Source organism: Leopardus geoffroyi, chromosome D3, assembly GCF_018350155.1.
Source record: "Leopardus geoffroyi isolate Oge1 chromosome D3, O.geoffroyi_Oge1_pat1.0, whole genome shotgun sequence".
NCBI classification, from domain to species: Eukaryota; Metazoa; Chordata; class Mammalia; order Carnivora; family Felidae; genus Leopardus; species Leopardus geoffroyi.
Window position 1 is genome coordinate 27,777,106 of NC_059339.1, and position 18,987 is coordinate 27,796,092.

General features: G+C 42.1%; 1 protein-coding gene across 2 annotated transcripts in view; it reads left to right on the top strand.

The window, feature by feature from the left end:
* UBE2L3 (ubiquitin conjugating enzyme E2 L3) overlaps positions 1-18,987 on the top strand; it is a 56,181-nt gene that overhangs the window by 14,180 nt on the left and 23,014 nt on the right. Inside the window, exon 2 of one of the 2 annotated variants that reach the window (XM_045457626.1) lies at positions 1,714-1,809. The exons of the other annotated variant lie outside the window; for it this stretch is intronic. Within the exon in view, the coding sequence (XP_045313582.1) occupies positions 1,714-1,809 (96 nt within the window). The remainder of the gene's footprint in view (positions 1-1,713; positions 1,810-18,987) is intronic. 2 annotated transcript variants of the gene reach the window in all.

Consider the following 18,987-nt stretch of genomic DNA (forward strand, 5'->3'; position numbering starts at 1 on the left):
GCATTTCTGATGAGTCTTGGGCATTAGAAGGAAGACCAGATGGCAGTTGGCAAGTGAGTGGTCTCTCAGGTTCCATGCTTTCCTCCCTGCAGGCTCGGGAAGAGGAGCCAGACCACACCTTCCCCATCGCAGTGGCCACAACCATTGCAACCAGCTTCCTGATGGAAGCTGAGCATTGCTTAGAAGTGGAGCTTTCCTGTCACTGTGTGGCTTGTTAAAAATCCCTATTTCAGACTCCACCCCACAGTTTCTGGACCAGAATTTCCAGGGCTGGGGCCTAAGCCAGATGGTGGTAGTGGGCAGCTAGGGTAGGAAGAAGCGTGGTCGGGTGGGTCGCCTGCCATGAAGCACCAGCACATCCCAACTGCCTGTTCTGTGTCTTCATTTGACACACTGTCCTTCTCTGCCTACTCCATACCACACATCCTCCAACTTAGAACCTGTAACACTGGCTCACTTCCTACTTTCTTTGGAATTGTTTGCTCATGGGGCCTTTTAAACTGTTGCCTATGTGATGGGAATGTAAGGTGCAAAGGATCTTTTGGGCTTATTCAGAGCCTCCGGTGCCATCGTGAGCCATAGCACCACACACTTAGGGGCTTCTAAGTTCCAAAAAGGTGCGTGGGCTGGACCAACAAGGAGAAAGCCAGGACCAGTGAGGAAGTTGTTCTGCCTGCTCAGCAGGAGAGGCAGAACTCAGCTAGGTGGTGCTCTGAGGATGTCGAAAAGAGTGTACCCAAGAGATGTTGAGGAGACTTGTACCAAGGACAAGAGACCAGGTTGAGACATTGGAGGGATTGTGTCACTCCAGGTGTCTGAGAATGGAGGAATATTGGGAATGTGGGCAGGCTAGTGCACAGTGGGTGGCTTGAGTCAAAATGCCTCTTGATGTTGACTTGAGTTGTTGGAGAAGCAGCAGTGCACAGTTGAGAAACAAGTAACAAGACAATTGTAGACTAAAGACTTCTTGGGTAGGGCCCTGAAGTAGTCATGGTGATTGTGCTTTCTGAACCAAATGGCATTTGTGGCATGAACTGTTTAATAATAATCCCTCATTTGCAAAGAGTTCTGTTGCATAGTCATTGCCCCTTTGTTGTGTTTGATTCTGCGTCTGTGTTGAAGCTGAGGAAGTGAAGGCTCAGTGAAAGGCACATGTCTCCCTCTCCACCCCAGAGTGGATAGTTGTTCTCTTCCCTGTGTGTCCGTGCTGAGGCAGAGGTTTGAAATCACACCTACAGCACTGGGTAGAAAACCTGGTAGGTATGTGTTTGGCTCTGGTCCCCAGTTTTGTTTATCTTTATATCCTCAACACCTGACTCATAGCTTAATAAATCTTGGTTGGAAGAAGTCAGGTCTGTAACACCTTTCTTGTGCCCCTGCCACGTGGCTGCCCTGTCTAGGGGTCCGAGGGTGTTTAAACAAAGGTCTGGTGACAGCCCAAAGAGGAGGCAGTGTGTCTGCAGAAGACAGTTATTTGTCCCACTGAGTTCCATGGGGTCACCAAGGTGGGGGTTTGTCTTGGTCTGGGGCAAGGGTTGAGGGGACCACTGTGGCTCTGGGCCTCTTAACCAGACTGGGCGCGGTCTAGTCCACACTTTAAAATTTTGTCATTGGTGGTGTTGACACTTGGTTTAATTTGAGGGAGTCAGGAGGGATCTTAATGTGTGGTGCTTTCCCCTGTTTGACACCCCTTTATGCTTTGTTAATCAACAGGAGCTTGAAGAAATCCGCAAATGTGGAATGAAAAACTTCCGTAACATCCAGGTTGATGAAGCTAATTTATTGACTTGGCAAGGGCTTATTGTTCCTGTGAGTATTGAACACTTCCACTTCTTACCAGATTATTCTTCAAGGTGATGTGTGTGCCGGGCTTACCTCTCTGCTCCCAAGTAGGCTCTTAGGTGAAGCAGCCAACAGAGGCACAGAGGCGGGCTGTCACTCTAGGGTATAATAAGGCAGGGACTCTAACTTCAGGTTCCTAAGTAGAATCCTGTCTTTGCAGTGGTTTTGTTAACATTCTGGGGGGCCCGAGCTTTCCACTTCTTTGGTTATCGGCCCAGGAAAGGAGCGTGTGTTTGTGCTCCTGTCTTCCCTGGCTTCTCTGTGTCTAGTCCCATTTGTCCAGACAGTGCTGCCTTCTCTGACCTCTCTTAGGAGATGGCAGACATTCCCATCTAGATCTTTTCTTTGCTTCCCCACCTGGTTTTGCATCTGGATGTCTAACCCTCTGGACCCTTGCGTTCCGGGCTTTATTCCTGGTCCCCTCCAATATGTGCCTGCCATTGGTCTCAAATCCCTTTGTCTAACAAGCCCACCTGGTCCCCTCACCCAGTGTCTTGTCTGGGGCTTCTGCTTCCACTGTCTGAACCCCACAGCTCATGCTCCCCCTGCCTCACGGACTTCTGCCTTCAGATAGGCTCAGGCTTGCTCCTGGCAAGGGCCTTCCTGTGGCCTTACTGTCCTCTCGATTTAGTGTCTGCTCTTTTTCCATCTTTTCATCTCCTCACCCCCGAGTCTCCTCCTGTACTAACTCCAATTTGTAGTTCCAGTTTCTCCCACCCTCCTGGAACCACCTCACACTGAGCACATGGGCTCCCCTTTGTCCTCATGCCTCGGGCTCTACAGCCCTAGAGCCCACTTGCCTCCCCAGCCTTTGGAGCCCATGCGGTGTCCCAGCTCCTGGTTCTGTGACCTTGCGCCACTCACACCTGTCTTCCTGCTGCTTCCTCTGAGCTCTTAGGGACCTTGTTTAGTCTCTTGCCCATCTCTCATGCTGTTTCTTGGGGTCCCTGCATCTTCCAGCATCATAGCTTACTAGGTTATTACTGTACATGAAGGAGTCCTGTCCTTGCCTCTATTCCTGCCCTCTCTCCAGAGCCACACCATCTGTCTGTGACGTAGCCTACTTGGACACCGTGTGCCTTCTAGTCTCCCTGGCTCCCAACCGGGACTTCTGCATGAGTGCCCCCTTCCTTCCTGTTCTTCTACCTCTACTGCTTCCTCTTTTCATCCCCACTTTCCCTGTGAGCCTCAGGCCCTTCTCCTGTGCCTGTCCCTGCCCTACTCTATTGTACAGACTCTTTCCTTATGGGCAGAATGGCTACTTTGCCAAAGCAGAACATGGAACATACTTTCTTCTTAATGCTGGTTACAGATCATGCCTTTTTAAAAGAGACACAACAGTAGATATTGGATTCCTGCTTTATTTTCATAATCATTTGGATAAGTAAGGAAAGATATGCTTTTGTAGCATTTCAGTACACACTCAAAAATTTTAAACCTGGGAGTATCCAGTCTGGCTTTGAGGATGAGTCCTTTAGATTTCTCCAGGCTTGGCGATGGTGGGGCTCAGGGCACAGTATATAGATGGTGGAGGAGCCTCTGGCTGGGAAGGTTCAGCCGGTGACCTCTGGCCTTGTCTGCTGTAGAGAACTGTTAGGTGCTAAGTGGAAGGATGGCCAGGACCATATGACCTGTCTCTGGTGTCATGTTGGTGGAACCTGTGGAACGAGCTGTGGTCTCATAAGTCCCAAGGTGGAGACTGGCTGGTGGAATGTAGCGTGCTTGAGTCCAGGCTCGGGGGAGTGTCTAGGCCAAAGCCTTGCCTTTCATTTAGGGGAAGCTAGTGCCAGAGACAGTAGGCCATAGCTACTCCCCATTCCATTGCCTCTTCCCACCCCTCTCTTGTGTCCTTCAATTACTGCCCAGGGCTCCTGGCTTGGTGTGGGGAGCATTTCAAGGAAGCAGTTACTGTGCTCTTGGCAACTAACCCCTCCATGGCCCCCAGTCATACCCCACACCTGGGCCTCAGGTGTTCCTGCACCACAGGGGCTGGGGAGTCTTCTACCTAGACTCACCTGGGGTCCACCCAACTGGGGTGAAAGCAGAGCCAGGCTGATAAAGACATAGTAGTCCAGAAGCATGCTTTGACCACAGGATGCTGGTCCTACTTAGTTAAATAGTCCCTAGCTATAGCTCAGAGCAAGGACAGACTTGGACCCCCCAGAGAGGGAAGGTGAACCGGGTGTGGTGCTACCTCGAGACACTTCATTGTTACCATGGCACTTCAGGCTTATTCCCCTTAAGTGCTTAATTTTATGTAGTTTTTTTTTTTTTTTCATTTGAAATTCAGAGGTAATGTCTAAGGAAGAAAAAAAATCCCATAAGCCTAACATAAAGAAATTCAGTAAGTTTTTGGGCACTTGCCCTTTAGAAACTGGAGGTATGGTGATGAGCCTTCTCGAATTTCTGACCCAATGAACATGTTCACTCTTAACCATTAGCAACTCCTCCCAACCTTTTTACATGCACTTTAAAAAAAATTTTTTTTTTTTAATATTTATTTTTGAGACAGAGAGAGACAGAGCATGAGCGGGGAAGGGGCAGAGAGAGAGGGAGACACAGAATCCGAAGCAGGCTCCAGGCTTCAAGCTGTCAGCACAGAGCCCGATGCGGGGCTTGAACCCACGAACAGTGAGATCATGACCTGAGCCGAAGTCAGACACTTAACCGACTGAGCCACCCAGGCGCCCCGGCATGAAATTTTTAATGAACCATTTGGTAATTTCATAATTATTACATACTTTCATCATTTAGTCATTGCCTTGAAACTCTGTGAACATAATTTTTGATAACTGTACAAATCCCATAATATATTTATTCAATCATTCCTTTGATTTTGGCCATTTGGATTGTTGTTTTTCCAGTTTTAAAATAATTTATCCTTGAAAGGGGTGCCTGGCTGGCTCAGTCGGTGGAGCGTGTAACTCTTTCCTCAGGGTTGTGAGATTGAGCCCCACATTGGGTGTAGTTTTAAAAAGTTAATGGATTTTAAAAAATGTTTTTTTTTTTTTTCATTTTTTTTTTTTTTTTTAATTTTTGGGACAGAGAGAGACAGAGCATGAACGGGGGAGGGGCAGAGAGAGAGGGAGACACAGAATCGGAAACAGGCTCCAGGCTTTGAGCCATCAGCCCAGAGCCCGACGCGGGGCTCGAACTCACGGACCGCAAGATCGTGACCTGGTTGAAGTCGGACGCTTAACCGACTGCGCCACCCAGGCGCCCCTAAAAAATGTTTTTTAAGTGAAATAATTTGCCCAAGAACATCTTTATGTGAAAGTCTTAGTGTGCATCTTTGTTTATTTTATTTTTTATTTTCATTAATTAAAAAATTGTGTTTAGTGTTTATTTTTGAGAGAGAGAGAGAGAGAAGGAGCAGGGGAGGAGCAGAGAGAGAGGGAGACATAGAATCTGAAGCAGGCTCCAGGCTATGAGCTGTCAGCACAGAGCCGGACGAGGGGCTTAAAGTCATGAACCGTGAGATCATAACCTGAGCTGAAGTCACACGCTTAACCAGCTAAGCCACCCAGGTGCCCCTGTTTATTTTAGATTTGATTTTAAAATACAGCCTGACCAGAAGGAAGATTATATTATATATATATCTATAAGCCTGTGTATCGTCAAGTTATCTCCTGGAAAGGTTGTGCCAATTTATATTCTCATGGCCACTGTCTGCAAAGTGCCTGCACATGTCCTTTGTATGTCATGAAGGTTGCTGGGTGTTATTAAAGGGGTTCTGAATGGCAGTACTTCAGCACCAGCCTGTGGGGTCCGATTGCCCCAGGTGAGAACCCCAGCCCTGCCCTAACTGGTTTGGGGATATTTGGCAAGTTAGTTAATCAGTTTGTCCCAATATCCTTACATCTAAAAGGAGTACTTCATCTCACTGATTGTTGTAAAAGTTCAGTAAGTGCTTGTGTGTGAAGTGCTTAGTCTCCTCTATATTATTAAAGCCTTTGTGGGGATGCCTGCAAAACTATTTGGCAGTTATGTAGTAAAGAGCCTGTGAAACAAGCATACAGAAAGAAATCATTGTTGCCAATTTGATAGGTGCAAAAGTACTCAATTGGATTTGTGTCTTGGTCCCATTCAGACTGTTACATAACCAGGAGCTGGTTAGTTTAGAACAACAGACAACAGAATTAAATATCTGAAAAAATTTATTTTTCTGTATCTAGTTTATAACAACAGAAATTTATTTCTCATAGTTCTGAAGGCTGGGAGTTGGAGATCAGAGTGCCTACCAGTCTGGTGAGAGCCTTGTTCCTGGTCACAGACTTCCCTTGCATCCTCACATGGCAGAAGGAGCAAGCCAGCTTTCTGGAGCCTCTCATAAGGCACTAATCCCATTCATGAGGGCTCTTCCCTAATGATCTAATAATTTCCTAAAGGCCCCACCTCCTAAGACCATCACCTTAGGCGCTAGGTTTTCAATATATGAATTTTGGGCCGGCGCCTGGGTGGCTCAGTCGGTTAAGCATCCATTTTGGCTCAGGTTATGATCTCACGGGTCGTGAGTTTGGCCCTGCATCCAGTTCTGTGCTGACAGCTCAGAGCCTGGAGCCTACTTTGGATTCTGTCTCCCTCTCTCTATGCCCCTCCCCTGCTTGCTCTGACTCTCTCTCAAAAACAAACATTAAAAAAATTTAAAAATATTATACATATGAATTTTGGGGCTATACATTCAGACCATAGTAACATGCATTTTTTTTTTAATTTTTTTTTTTTTTTAACGTTTATTTATTTTTGAGACAGAGAGAGACAGAGCATGAACGGGGGAGGGTCAGAGAGAGGGAGACACAGAATCTGAAACAGGCTCCAGGCTCTGAGCTGTCAGCACAGAGCCCGACGCGGGGCTCGAACTCACGGACTGCGAGATCATGACCTGAGCCGAAGTCGGCTGCTCAACCGACTGAGCCACCCAGGCTCCCCAATGCATTTTTAATTTTGTTATTGTAGTTGAAGGTTTTTCTTATTTATATTTCTGTAATCTGTTATCTTTTGGAGTTTTATTGTGCTTCTTTGAATTGTACGAATTCTGTATATCAGTCCTTTGTTTCTGGGAAAAATACTGGGTTTTTTTGTTCATTCAAGAATTCTTGAAAGTTTCTTTTAAATTAAAAAAAATTGCTTTATTTTTTTAAATTGTAAAATATACAACATAAAATTTATCTTTTTGTTTGGGGGGGGAGGGGCAGAGAGAGAGGGAGAGAGAATCTCTAGCAGACTCCTCACTGTCAGTGCCTTAATCTCGGCGCCTGATGTGGGGCTCTGTCCCACAAACCATGAGATCATGACTTGAGAGGAGATCAGGAGTTGGATGCTTAAGTGACTGAGTCACCTAGGCGCCCCTCCATTGTGGTTTTGATTTGCTTTTTCCTCATGACTATGAATGTTGAACATCTTTTCATGTGCTTATTGGCCATTTGTATATGTTCTTTGGGTAACATTTATTTCTGTTAATTCAAGCAAGGCCTTTGCCCTCTTTCTTTTTTTAAAGAGCAATTTTAGCTTCACAGCAAAATTAAGAGAAGAGTATAGAGATTTCCTACATATCTCCCTGGCCCCATGCATGCATAGCCTCCCCCATTATGGACATTCCCTACCAGAATGGTACATTTGTTAAAATTGATGAGCCTACAACTGACATCGTCATCATCACCTAAAGCTCATAGTTTACATTAGTGTTCACTGTAGGTGCTGTATGTTCTGTGAGTTTGGGAAAATGTATGATGGCATGTATCCATTGTTACAGTATCATACAGAGTATTTTCACTGTCCTGAAATCCTCTGTTCTACTTACACATTCTTCCCTGCCCTTCTCCCCTCGCTACCACCCTACCCCAGCAACCACTAATTTTTTTCTTGTCTTCATACTTTTGCCTTTTCCAGAATGGCATTTGTTTGGAATCATACAGCGTGTAGTCTTTTTCAGACTGGCTTCTTTCAGTTATAGTAATATACAGTACATTTAAGTTTCCTCCTTGTCTTTTCATGGCTTGACAGCTCCTTTTTAGCATGGAGTAATATTTTGCTGTCTGGATGGACCACAGTTTGTCTGTTCACCTACTGAAGGGCATCTTGTCTGCTTCTAGGTTTTGGCAATTGTGAATAAAGTGGCCATAAACATTTTTAGTTGGGTGTTGGTCTTCTCCTTGTTTTTGAGTTGTAGAAATTCTTTATACATTTTAGATATTAGACTGTTATCAGATACATGATTTACAAATATTTTCTCCCATTTTGTGGACTGTCATTTCACACTTTTAAAAACATTTATATTTAGTTGTGTTTTTTTTTTTAATTTTTTTTTCAACGTTTATTTATTTTTGGGACAGAGAGAGACAGAGCATGAACGGGGGAGGGGCAGAGAGAGAGGGAGACACAGAATCGGAAACAGGCTCCAGGCTCCGAGCCATCAGCCCAGAGCCCGACGCGGGGCTCGAACTCCCGGACCGCGAGACCGTGACCTGGCTGAAGTCGGACGCTCAACCGACTGCGCCACCCAGGCACCCCTATATTTAGTTTTGAGAGAGAGAGAGCACAAGTGGGAGAGGGGCAGAGAGAGAGGGAGACACAGAATCCAAAGCAGGCTCTAGGCTCCAAGCTGTCAGCACAGAGCCAGATGCCAGGCTTGAACTCATGAACCATGGGATCATGACCTGAGCCGAAGTTGGATGCTTAACCCACTGAGCCACCCAAGCATCCTTCCTTTCACATTCTTTTTTTTTTTTTTTTTTAAAGCTTTTTCAACGTTTATTTATTTTTGGGACAGAGAGAGACAGAGCATGAACGGGGGAGGGGCAGAGAGAGAGGGAGACGCAGAATCGGAAACAGGCTCCAGGCTCTGAGCCATCAGCCCAGAGCCCGACGCGGGGCTCGAACTCACGGACCGCGAGATCGTGACCTGGCTGAAGTCGGGCACTTAACCGACTGCGCCACCCAGGCGCCCCTCTCTCTCTCTTTTTTAATTCAACTACTAGTTGATACACAGCATTAACATTAGTTTCCGGTTGGATAATGTCCTTTGAACAAAAGTTTTTAATTTTAATGAAGTCCATTTTATCTCTTTTTTTCTTTTGTTGCCTGTGCTTTGGGGCTCATATTTAAGAAATACAAGTCATGTAGGTCTTCTTGGTTCCCCCCCCCCAAAGTTTATCTATTTTTGAGAGAGAGAGTGAAAGAGCACCCACACTTGTGATGGGGGAGGGGCAGAGATAGAGGAAGAGAGAATTCCAAACAGGTCCTCAGCTATCAGCATGGAGCACAACGTGGGGCTTGAACCCACAAACCATGAGATCACGACCTGAGCCGAAACCAAGTGTTGGACGCTTAACTGATTGAGTCATCCAGGTGCCCCTTTTGTTTGTTTGTTTGTTTGGTTGTTTAAGTAGGCTCTATACCCAATGTGGGGCTTGAACTCACAACCCTGAGATCAAGAGCCTCATGCTCTACCAACTGAACCAGCCAGCCCCCACCCCCTTTTGATCTTGGTTGGCATCTTTGTCAAAATCAGTTGAACATACATGTGAGGGTTTATTCCTGAGCTCTCAGCTGTGTTCTGTTGGTCTGTATGTCTTTTTGCCAGACACTGTTTTGGTTACTGTAGCTTTGTCGTAAGTTTTGAAATAAGGAAGTGTGAGTCCTCCATCCTCCAACTTTGGTCTTTTTTTTCCCTCCCTCCCTCCCTCCTTCCTTCCTTCCTTCCTTCCTTCCTTCCTTCCTTCCTTCCTTCCTTCCTTCCTTCCTTCCTTCTTCAACTCTACCCGCAATGTGTAGCTCAAACTCACGACCTCAAGGTCAAGAGTCCCATGCTCTACCAACTAAGCCAGCCAGTCACCCCTTTGGTCTTCAAGATTTTTTTGGCTATTCAAGGTTCCTTGAGATCCCATATGAATTTTAGGATGGGTTTTTCCATTTCGCAGAAATAAATCTTGGGATTTTGGTAGAGTTCACATTGAATCTTTGGGTGGTATTGTCATCTGAATATTAAGTATTCGAATCCGTAAACCCAGGATGTCTTTTCGTATATTTAGGCCTTTAATTTCTTTCAGCAATGTTTTGTAATTTTCAGTGTGTAAGTCTTATGCTTCTGTATTAGCACAGACTGCTGTAACAAAACACCATAGACTGGGTGGCTTAAACAACAGAAATAAATTTTTTCACATTCCTGGAGACTAGATGTCCTAGATCAAGGTCTGACAGGGTTAGTTTCTGGGGAGGACTCTTCCTAGCTTGCTAATGGCTACCTACTTACTGTGTGCTCACATGGCCTTTCCTGGATTCATGGACAGGGAGAGCAAAAGCTCTTTGGTGCTTTTCTTATAAGGTAGGTCCTCCCCGCCCCAATCTGTGGCTTCAGTTACCCAAAGTCAACCATGATCCCAAAGCACATGATCTTCCTTCCGACATATCTTTAGGTCAACAGTAGCCTAATGCTACATTATAATGCCTGCATCACTTACCTCACTTCATCTCATCATGTAGGTATTTTATTGTCTCACATCATCACCAGAAGAAGAGTACTGTACAATAAGATATTTTGAGTGGGACCACATTCACGTAACTCTTATTATAGTATATATGTAGTGTTACAATTGTTCTACTTTTTTATTGTCAGTCTCTTACTGTGCTTAATTTATAAATTAAACTTTATCATAGGTATGTATGTGTGGGAAAAAACATAGTATATATAGGATTTGGTACTATCTGTGGTTTCAGATATCCATTGTGGGTCTTAGAAAGTATACCCTGCGAATAAAGGAGAGCTACTGTACATTAACTCTATTGGATCAGGACTCCACCTTATGATCTCATGTAACTTTAATTGCTCGCTGACCCCAAATATAGTCACACTGGGGGTTAGGGCTTCAGTATATGAATTTAGAGGGAACACATTCAGTCTGTAACTAAGTCTCCTTGGTTAAATTTGTTTCTAGGTATTTTATTCTTTACAATGTTATTTTGAATGGTTTTGTTAGTTTCTTTTTTGGATTATTCATTGTATATAGAAATACAACTGATATTTTTGTGTTGCTTTTGTATCTTCCAGTTTTGCTGAATTCATTTTTTAAAAATTTTTATTTATTTATTTTGAGAGAGTATGTGTGCATGTCAGTGAGCCGGGGAGGGGCAGAGAGAGGGAAGAAGGGAGAATTCCAAGCAGGCTCTGCATTAGCTTCCAGTGGAAGCAGGGGTTGCTCCCACAAACCACAAGATCATGACCTGAGCTGAAATCAAGAGTCAGATGCTTAACCAACCGAGCCACCTAAGCAACCCTCATTTATTAGTTCTAATAGCTTGTGTGTGTATTTGTGGAATCTTTAGGGTTTTCTATGTATAAAATCAGGTCCTCTCTGAATAAAGGTAGTTTTATATCTTCCATTTCAATTTGGATATCTTTTGCTTCTTGCCTAATTGTCCTGGCTAGAGACCCCAATACTTTGTTGAATAGAAGTGATAAAAGCAAGCATCCATGTCTTATTTCTGATTTTAGGGGAAAAACTTTCAGACTTTCACCATTGAGTATGATGTTGGCTGTAGCTTTTTTATATATAGCTTTTGTTGAGTTCAAGACCTAGTTTATAAAGTGTTTTTATTATGAAAGTGTGTTAAGTTTTGTCAGATGGTTTTTCTGCATCACTTGAGATGATTGTGATTTTTTTTTCCTTTATTCTATTAATGTGGTATATGACACTGATTGATTTTTGTATATTTAGGTATCCTTGCATTCCTAGGATAAATCCCAAATGGTCATGGTGAATAATCGTTTTAATATGCTACTGAATTCAGTTTGCTAGTGTTTTGTTGAGGAGTTTGGCTTAAAATTTGTAAGATTTTGTAAATTTCTTGTAGTGTCTTTGTCTGGCTTCACTGTTAGGCTGATGCTGGCCTTATAGAATGAGTTATGAAGTGTTCACTCCTCTTTGGGAGAGTTATAGAAGGATCTGTGCTAATTCTTTACACATTTGGTACAATTCATCAGTAAAACCATCTGATTCAGCACTCTTGAGGGGAGGTTTTTGGTGACTGATTCAATCTCTTTAGTCATTATAGATCTAGTTAGATTCTTCTTGGTTCAGTTTTAGCAGATTGATTATTTCTAGGAGTTTGTCCATCTCATCTATCTAATTTGTTGGTGTACCCAATTGTTTATATTACTCTCATATAATCTTTGTTGTTTCTGTAAAATTGGGAGTAATGTCTCCACTTTAATTTCTGATTTTAATAATAGGAGTCTCCTCTCTTTTTCCTGAGTCTAGGCAAAGGTTTGTCAGTTTTTCATTGATCTTTTCAAAGAACCAACTTTTGCTTTCATTGATTTTTCTCTGTTGTTTTTCTACTTTTTAGAACATTTTTTTAAATGTTTATTTATTTTTGAGAGAGACAAAGAGAGTGTGAATGGCAGAGGGGCAAAGAGAGCCAGAGACACAGAATCCGAAGCAGGCTCCAGGTTCTGAGCTGGCATCACAAAGCCCGACGCAGGGCTCGAACTCAAGAGCTGTGAGATCATGCCCTGAGTCGAAGTCAGACACTTAACCAACTGAGCCTCCCAGGCGCCCCTCTATTCTGTTTTATTTATCTCTTCTGTAATTGTTGTTATTAACCTCTTTCTGCTGGCTTTGGGTTTAGTTTGCTCTTCCTTTCCTTTCCTCATTTCTTAAGGTGTCAAGTTAGATTATTGATTTGAGATCTTTCTTTATTGTTCTTATAGCTGTAAATTTCCTTCTGAGCACTATTTTCACTGCATCCCGTAAGTTTTTACTTGTTGTGCTTTAAATTTCATTCATCTCAAGGTATTTTCTAATTTCCCTTGTGACTTTTTTTCTTTAACCGGGTCAAGAAAATAAACATATATTTTTTTAATATGTTTAATTTCTGGGTGGCTCAGTCAGTTGAACGTCTGACTTCACTTCAGGTCATGATCTTGTGGTTCGGGAGTTTGAGCCCTATATCAGGCTTGCTTTTGTCAGTGCAGAGCCAGCTTCGGATCCTCTGTTCCCCTTTCTCTGCCCAACTCTTTCTCTGCCCTTCCCCCTCTTGTGCGCGCGCTCTCTCTCTCTCTCTCTCTCTCTCATACACACACACACTCACTCTCTCTCTCTCTCTCTCAAAAATAAATATTAAAAAAAAATTATGTTTAATTTCCAGGACACCTGGGTGGCTCAGTTGGTTGAGCATCTGACTTTGGCTCAGGTCATAATCTGCCGCCTCGTGGGTTTGAGCCTCACGTTGGGCTCTGCATTGATGGCTCTGAGCCTGCTTCAGAGCCTGCTTCATTCAAATCCTCTGCTCCCCTCTCTGCCCCTCCCTCTGCTTGTGCTCTCTCTTCTTTCTCTCAAAAATAAATAAACATTAAACATTAAAAAAAAAAAAATAACATATACACATATAGAATAATTTATATATATATAAATAATTTATATATATATATGTATATGTATGTATGTATGTATGTTTAATTTTCTGGGTGTCTGGGTGGCTCAGTCAGTTAAGTGTCCAACTCTTGATTCAGCTTAGCTCATGATCTCACGGTTTGTGAGATCAAGCCCTGCATCCAGGCTCCTTGCTCACAGTGTTGGAGCCTGCTTGGGATTCTCTCTCCCTCCCTCCCTCTTTCTCTCTCTCTGCCCCTTCCCTGCTCATGAGCAGGTATGTGCTCTCACTCTCTCTCTCTTTCTCAAAATAAATAAACATGTAAAGAAAAGAGTATGGGGGTGCCTGGGTGGCTCAGTTGGTTAAGTGTCCAATTTTGGCTCAGGTCATGATCTTGTGGTTCATGAGTTCAAGCCCTGCATTGAGGTCTGTGCTGACAGCTCAGAGCCTGGAGCCTGCTTCAGATTCTGTGTGTGTATGTCTCTCTCTCTCTCTCTCTCTCTGCACCTCCCTGCTCATGCTCTGTCTCTGTGTATCTCTCTCTGAAAAATAAACAAACATTAAAAAAATAAAGAGTATGTTTAATTTCCACATATTTGTGAGTTTTCTGGTTTTCCTTTCATTTTTGACTTCTAGTTGCATTCCATGCTGCCCAGAAAAGATACTTTGTGTGATTTCAATCTTTCAAAATTTATTTAAAGACTTATTTTGTGGCCTAACATGTGGATTCTTGTGGAAGATGTTTCATAAGCACTTGAAGAATGTGTATTCTGCTATTATTAGATGGAGTGTTCTGTATATGTTAGGTCTAATTGGTTGTTCAAGTATTCCATTTCCTTGTTGATCTTTTCTGTTGTTCTGTTATTGCAAATGGGATACTGAAATCCCCAAATATTATTTAAAACTTGTATTTCTTCTTTCACTCTGTCAATTTTTGCTTCATGTATTTTGGTTTATGTTTGTTAGTTGTCTATAGGTTTATAATTTTTGTATCCTCTTGATGGATTGAGCCTTTATCAATATATAATATCCTTCGTTATAATCCTTTTTACTTAAAAATCTGTCTTGTCTGATAATAATATAGTCATCTTTTGGTTATTAATTGTGTGGAATATCTTTTGCATCTTTTACTTTTAACTTTATGTCTTTGTATAGCAAGTCTCTTGTAGTCAGCATATAGATGAATTGCATTTTCTTATCCATTCTGGCAATCTCTTGTCTTTTATTTATTATTATTACTATTATTATTATTATTATTATTATTATTATTATTATTATTAAGAGAGTGCACAAACAGGGAAGGGGCAGAGAGCGAGGAAAAAAAGAATCCCAAGCAGGCACTGCACTGTCCACACAGAGCCCAGTGTGCAAGCTCAAACCTGAGGTCCAATTACTCTACTGAAGTTTTCATTTCATTATTGTGCTATTCAGCTTTAAAATTTGTTTTCCTTGAACCCACGAGCTGCAAGATCATGACCTGAGCTGAAATCAAGAGTCATATGCTTAACTGACTGAGCCACCCAGGTGTCCCAATCTCTTTTATTAAATATTGTATATATATATGTATATATATATATATATATATATATATATATATATATATATATGGCAATATGTATATATGTGTGTGTATATATATATATATAGTTGATCTATAAATATTATATATATATATATGGGTATATGTATGTATGTATGTGTATATATATATATATATATATATATATATAGTTGATCTTTCATACTGTTTTGATTCCCTTCTTTCTTTATATATACTTACTATTTTCTTAGAGGTTACCTTGGGGATTGCAATTAACATCTTAATCTTTTAACAACTTAGTTTGAATAATATCAACTTAATTTCAGTAGTATTCAAGCACTTTGCTCCTATACATCTCCATTACCTCCCATTCTTATATTGTTATTGTCAGGAAGAGCAGCTACAAACCTAGAGTGCAATAACCTATAACATTAGCTTTTATATTTTTCTGTGTAGTTACATTTATTATTGTTCTTTATTTCTTCATATGGCTTTAAGTTACTGTCCTTTCATTTAGCTTGAAGGGTGGGTTCTTGTTTGTATTTCTTTTAGGGAAAGTGATAATTCAGGGTTTTTTTCTTTAAGTTTATTGATTGATTGATTGATTGAAAGAGCACGAGAGAGAAAGAGAGGGAGAGAGAGAGACAATGCATGTGCGCGAACAGGGGAAGAACAGAGAGGGAGAGAGAATCCCAAGCAGGGTCTGCACTGTCAGGGGCTCAGTCTCATAAACTCATGAGATCGTGACCTGAGCCGAAACCAAGAATCAGTTGCTTAATACACTGAGCCACCCAGGTGCCCCTCTCAATTTTTATTTGGGAATATTTTAATTTCTCGTTCATTTTTGGAGGATAGTTTTTGCTGACGGTCTTTTCAGCCCCTTGAATATGTTATTCCACTGCCTTCTGGCCTCTGTGGTTTCTGGTGAGAAACCATTTGTTTGTCTTACTGAAGATCCAGACATATCACTTGTCTTTTATGGCTTTCAAGATTATCTCTTTGGTGATTTGACTATGTGTCTTGGTATGGATCTCTCTGAGTTGATTCTGCTTGGAGTTCATTAAGCTTCTTGGATGTGTAGATTAATCTTTCATGGAACTTGGAAGTTTTTGCTCATTATTTTTTCAAATATTCTTTCTGCCCCTTTTTTCTTTCCTAGCCTGCTGGGGCTCCCATAATGTATATGTTAGTCTTCTTGATGGTGTCCCATATATCCCTAAGCTTTGTTCACTTTTCCTTATTCCTTTTTCTTTCTGGTCCACAGACTGGATAATTTCAGTTTTTCTAACTTCAGGTGATTCTTTCTTAGTCTTCCTTCTGCTTACTCAAACCTACTGTCCAATTACTCTACTGAAGTTTTCATTTCACTTATTGTGCTATTTAGCTTTAAAATTTGTTTCCCTTTTACAATTTCTGTCTATTGGCGTTCTCATTTTGTTCAGACATCATTTTCCTGGTTTTATTTAGCTCTTTGTCCGCTATTTCCTTTGCTTCTTTGAGCATGTTTTAGACTGTTGATTTTAATTCTTTGTCTAGTAAGCCCAGTGTTTAGACTTCCTCAGGAGTGGTTTCTGTTGATTTATTTTATTTCTTTAAATGGGTTATAATTGGGGCTCCTGGCTGGCTCAGTTGGTAGAGCATGCGACTCTTGATCTTGGGGTTGTAAGTTCAAGTTCCATGTTGAATATAAAGATTACTTAAAAATCTTAGGGTCGCCTGGGTGGCTTAGCTCGCATCTGACTTCAGCTCAGGTCATGATCTTATGGTTTGTGAGTTTGAGCCCTGCATTGGGCTGCTCTCGGCACAGAGCCTGCTTCAGGTCCTCTGACCCTCTCTCTCTGCTCCTCTCCCACTTGCACGTGCTGTCTCTTTCAAAATAAATAAATGTTAAGGTTTTTTAAAGTTTATTTATTTTGTGAGAGAGGGCGTATGTGTGCGCGGAGGGGGAGAGAGAATCCCAAACAGGCTCCGTGCTGTCAGCGCAGAGCCCACCGCGGTGCTCCATCCCACAAACTGAGAGATAATGACCTGAGCTGAAATGAGGATTTGGATGCTTTACTGACTGAGCCAGCCAGGAGTCCCTTTATTTATTTATTTTTAGAGTTTATTTATTTTGAGAGAGAGTGTGTGTGAGCATCTGCAAGCAAGGGAGGGATAGAGAGATAGGGAGAGAAAATCCCAAGCAGGCTCCATATTCGGCACAGAGCCCAACGTGGGTCTTCATCTCCTGATCATGAGGTCACAACTTGAGCAGATAACAAGAGTCAGACACTTAACCAACTGAGCCACCCTGGTGTGCCCCTAAAGATTTTATTTTTAAGTTATCTCTACACCCAACATGGGGCTTGAATTTACAACCCCAAGATCATGTGCTCTACTGACAGAGCCAGCCAGGCACCCGTCTTTTTCTTTGTATACTTTGTGGTGGTTGTTGTTTTTGAAAACTGGACATTTGAATATTGTAATCTGGAATCAGATTCTCCCTCTTGCCCAAGGTTTGCTGGTTTGTTTGTTTGAAAAAAAGTTTTTTTAATGTTTATTTTTGAGAGAGAGACAGAGAATGAACAGGGGACGAGCCAAGAGAGAGGGAGACACAGAATCTGAAGCAGGCTCCAGGCTCTGAGCTGTCAGTACAGAGCCTGATGCAGGGCTCAAATCATGAACTGTGAGATCATGACCTGAGCTGCTGAAGTTGGAAGCTTAACTGACTGAGCCACCCAGGCACCCCTGTTTGTTTAATCTCTACACCCACCATGGGGATTGAACTCCTGACACCAGGATCAAGAGATGCATGTTCTACTGACTGAGCGAGGTGCCCTGGGGTTTGCTATTCTTGATTGTTAAAAGTTTCACTTGTGTTCTACCAGTGTTTGGGCTGAAATTTCCTTGATTGCCAGAAGCCTTAAAAAAAGAGTCTCAGTCTGTGCAGATTGGCTCTGTCTAGGGTACTACTTCAACACAGAGCCAAGCCTTTACTTGTTGCTTGTGTTGAGGCTGTAGTTAGACAGTGGGTGAAAATTTCAGATCTTCTCAGGACTTTTCTGAGCATGTAGCCTGTTCGAGGCATGTGCATGGCTTTCTCAATTCCCCAGTATAGTTGAGCACTTTTGAATGTCCTAATTTCCCTAGATTTCTTCTTGGCTTTTCCTCCATTGCTTTAGGAAGTCTTAATCATTATCTTTTGCTCCAGGTGGCTTGTGTCTTACAATGTTTTTGAGCAGTGCCTATGATTTTTCACCCTGTGTGGATTCTGAGTTAGGCAAAACAGAGATGAGCACTGTGTGTCAGCGCCTCAGGTAGCCCCCGGACACGTTAGAACAGACAGACACAATAATTTGCAAGTAAGTTCTGCTCTGCTCCCTCTGGAGCCAGGGACCAGGGTCCCACACTGGAAACAGAGGCTGCCATCTGCAAGACTGTCTGTTGCCCAGCCTGGGAGGAGGTGGAGTAAGGGCAGGTAAAATTGCCACAAAAGCTTTCCCACCATTTTTCAGTTGCTTTTTTTCTTGATTCTTGGTTTATTTAGCTGCTGTAAACCTTGGACTGTTTTCCCAAGTTTTTACAAAATTGGTTCTGACAGTTTCTTGCGTGCATTTTTTGTTTGGTTTTGTTTTGTTTTATGTTTCTGTGGAGGAATAGAAGTTTGGAGCTGCTTGCTTTGCCATTTTGTTGATGTTGCTCTCAAATCTTTTAATTTTAATCAGGAATGAGTGGATTTCATTAAAGGCCATATTACTTGTCAATTAAATTTTATGATATGGGTTTTCAAAGTGACCTGTTAATTAAATCTCTCTTCCCTTTCTGAATTAACCCCTCTTTCACTGTGGACTATTTTTTAAAATAATTTCATTATATTAAGTTTACTAGTCTTTAGTGTTTTTGTATATGTGTTCATATGTGAGATTGGAATGTATTTTTTGTGTTCTAGTGGATTTGGGTAAGATGGTCATACTAGTTTTAGTATTATGAAGTAGAAATTTCATTCTTTTTCTGTGTTGTGAATAGCTAATTTTTGCTTTCATGTTAATTTCTGCTTTTATGTTATGATGTCTTCTCTTTCCTTGCTGTTTGCTCTTTGTCCTTTTCTAATTTTGTGATTTGAGTGCTTAGTTCTTTAAGGCAGGAATTTATTCCATCTTGAGTTCCTTTCTTGCCTGGGCTACTCCTGTGCCATGTCATTGTCACCCTGAACTTATGGTGGTACTGCTGCTAGTTTTACCTTTTATTTAGAAGGT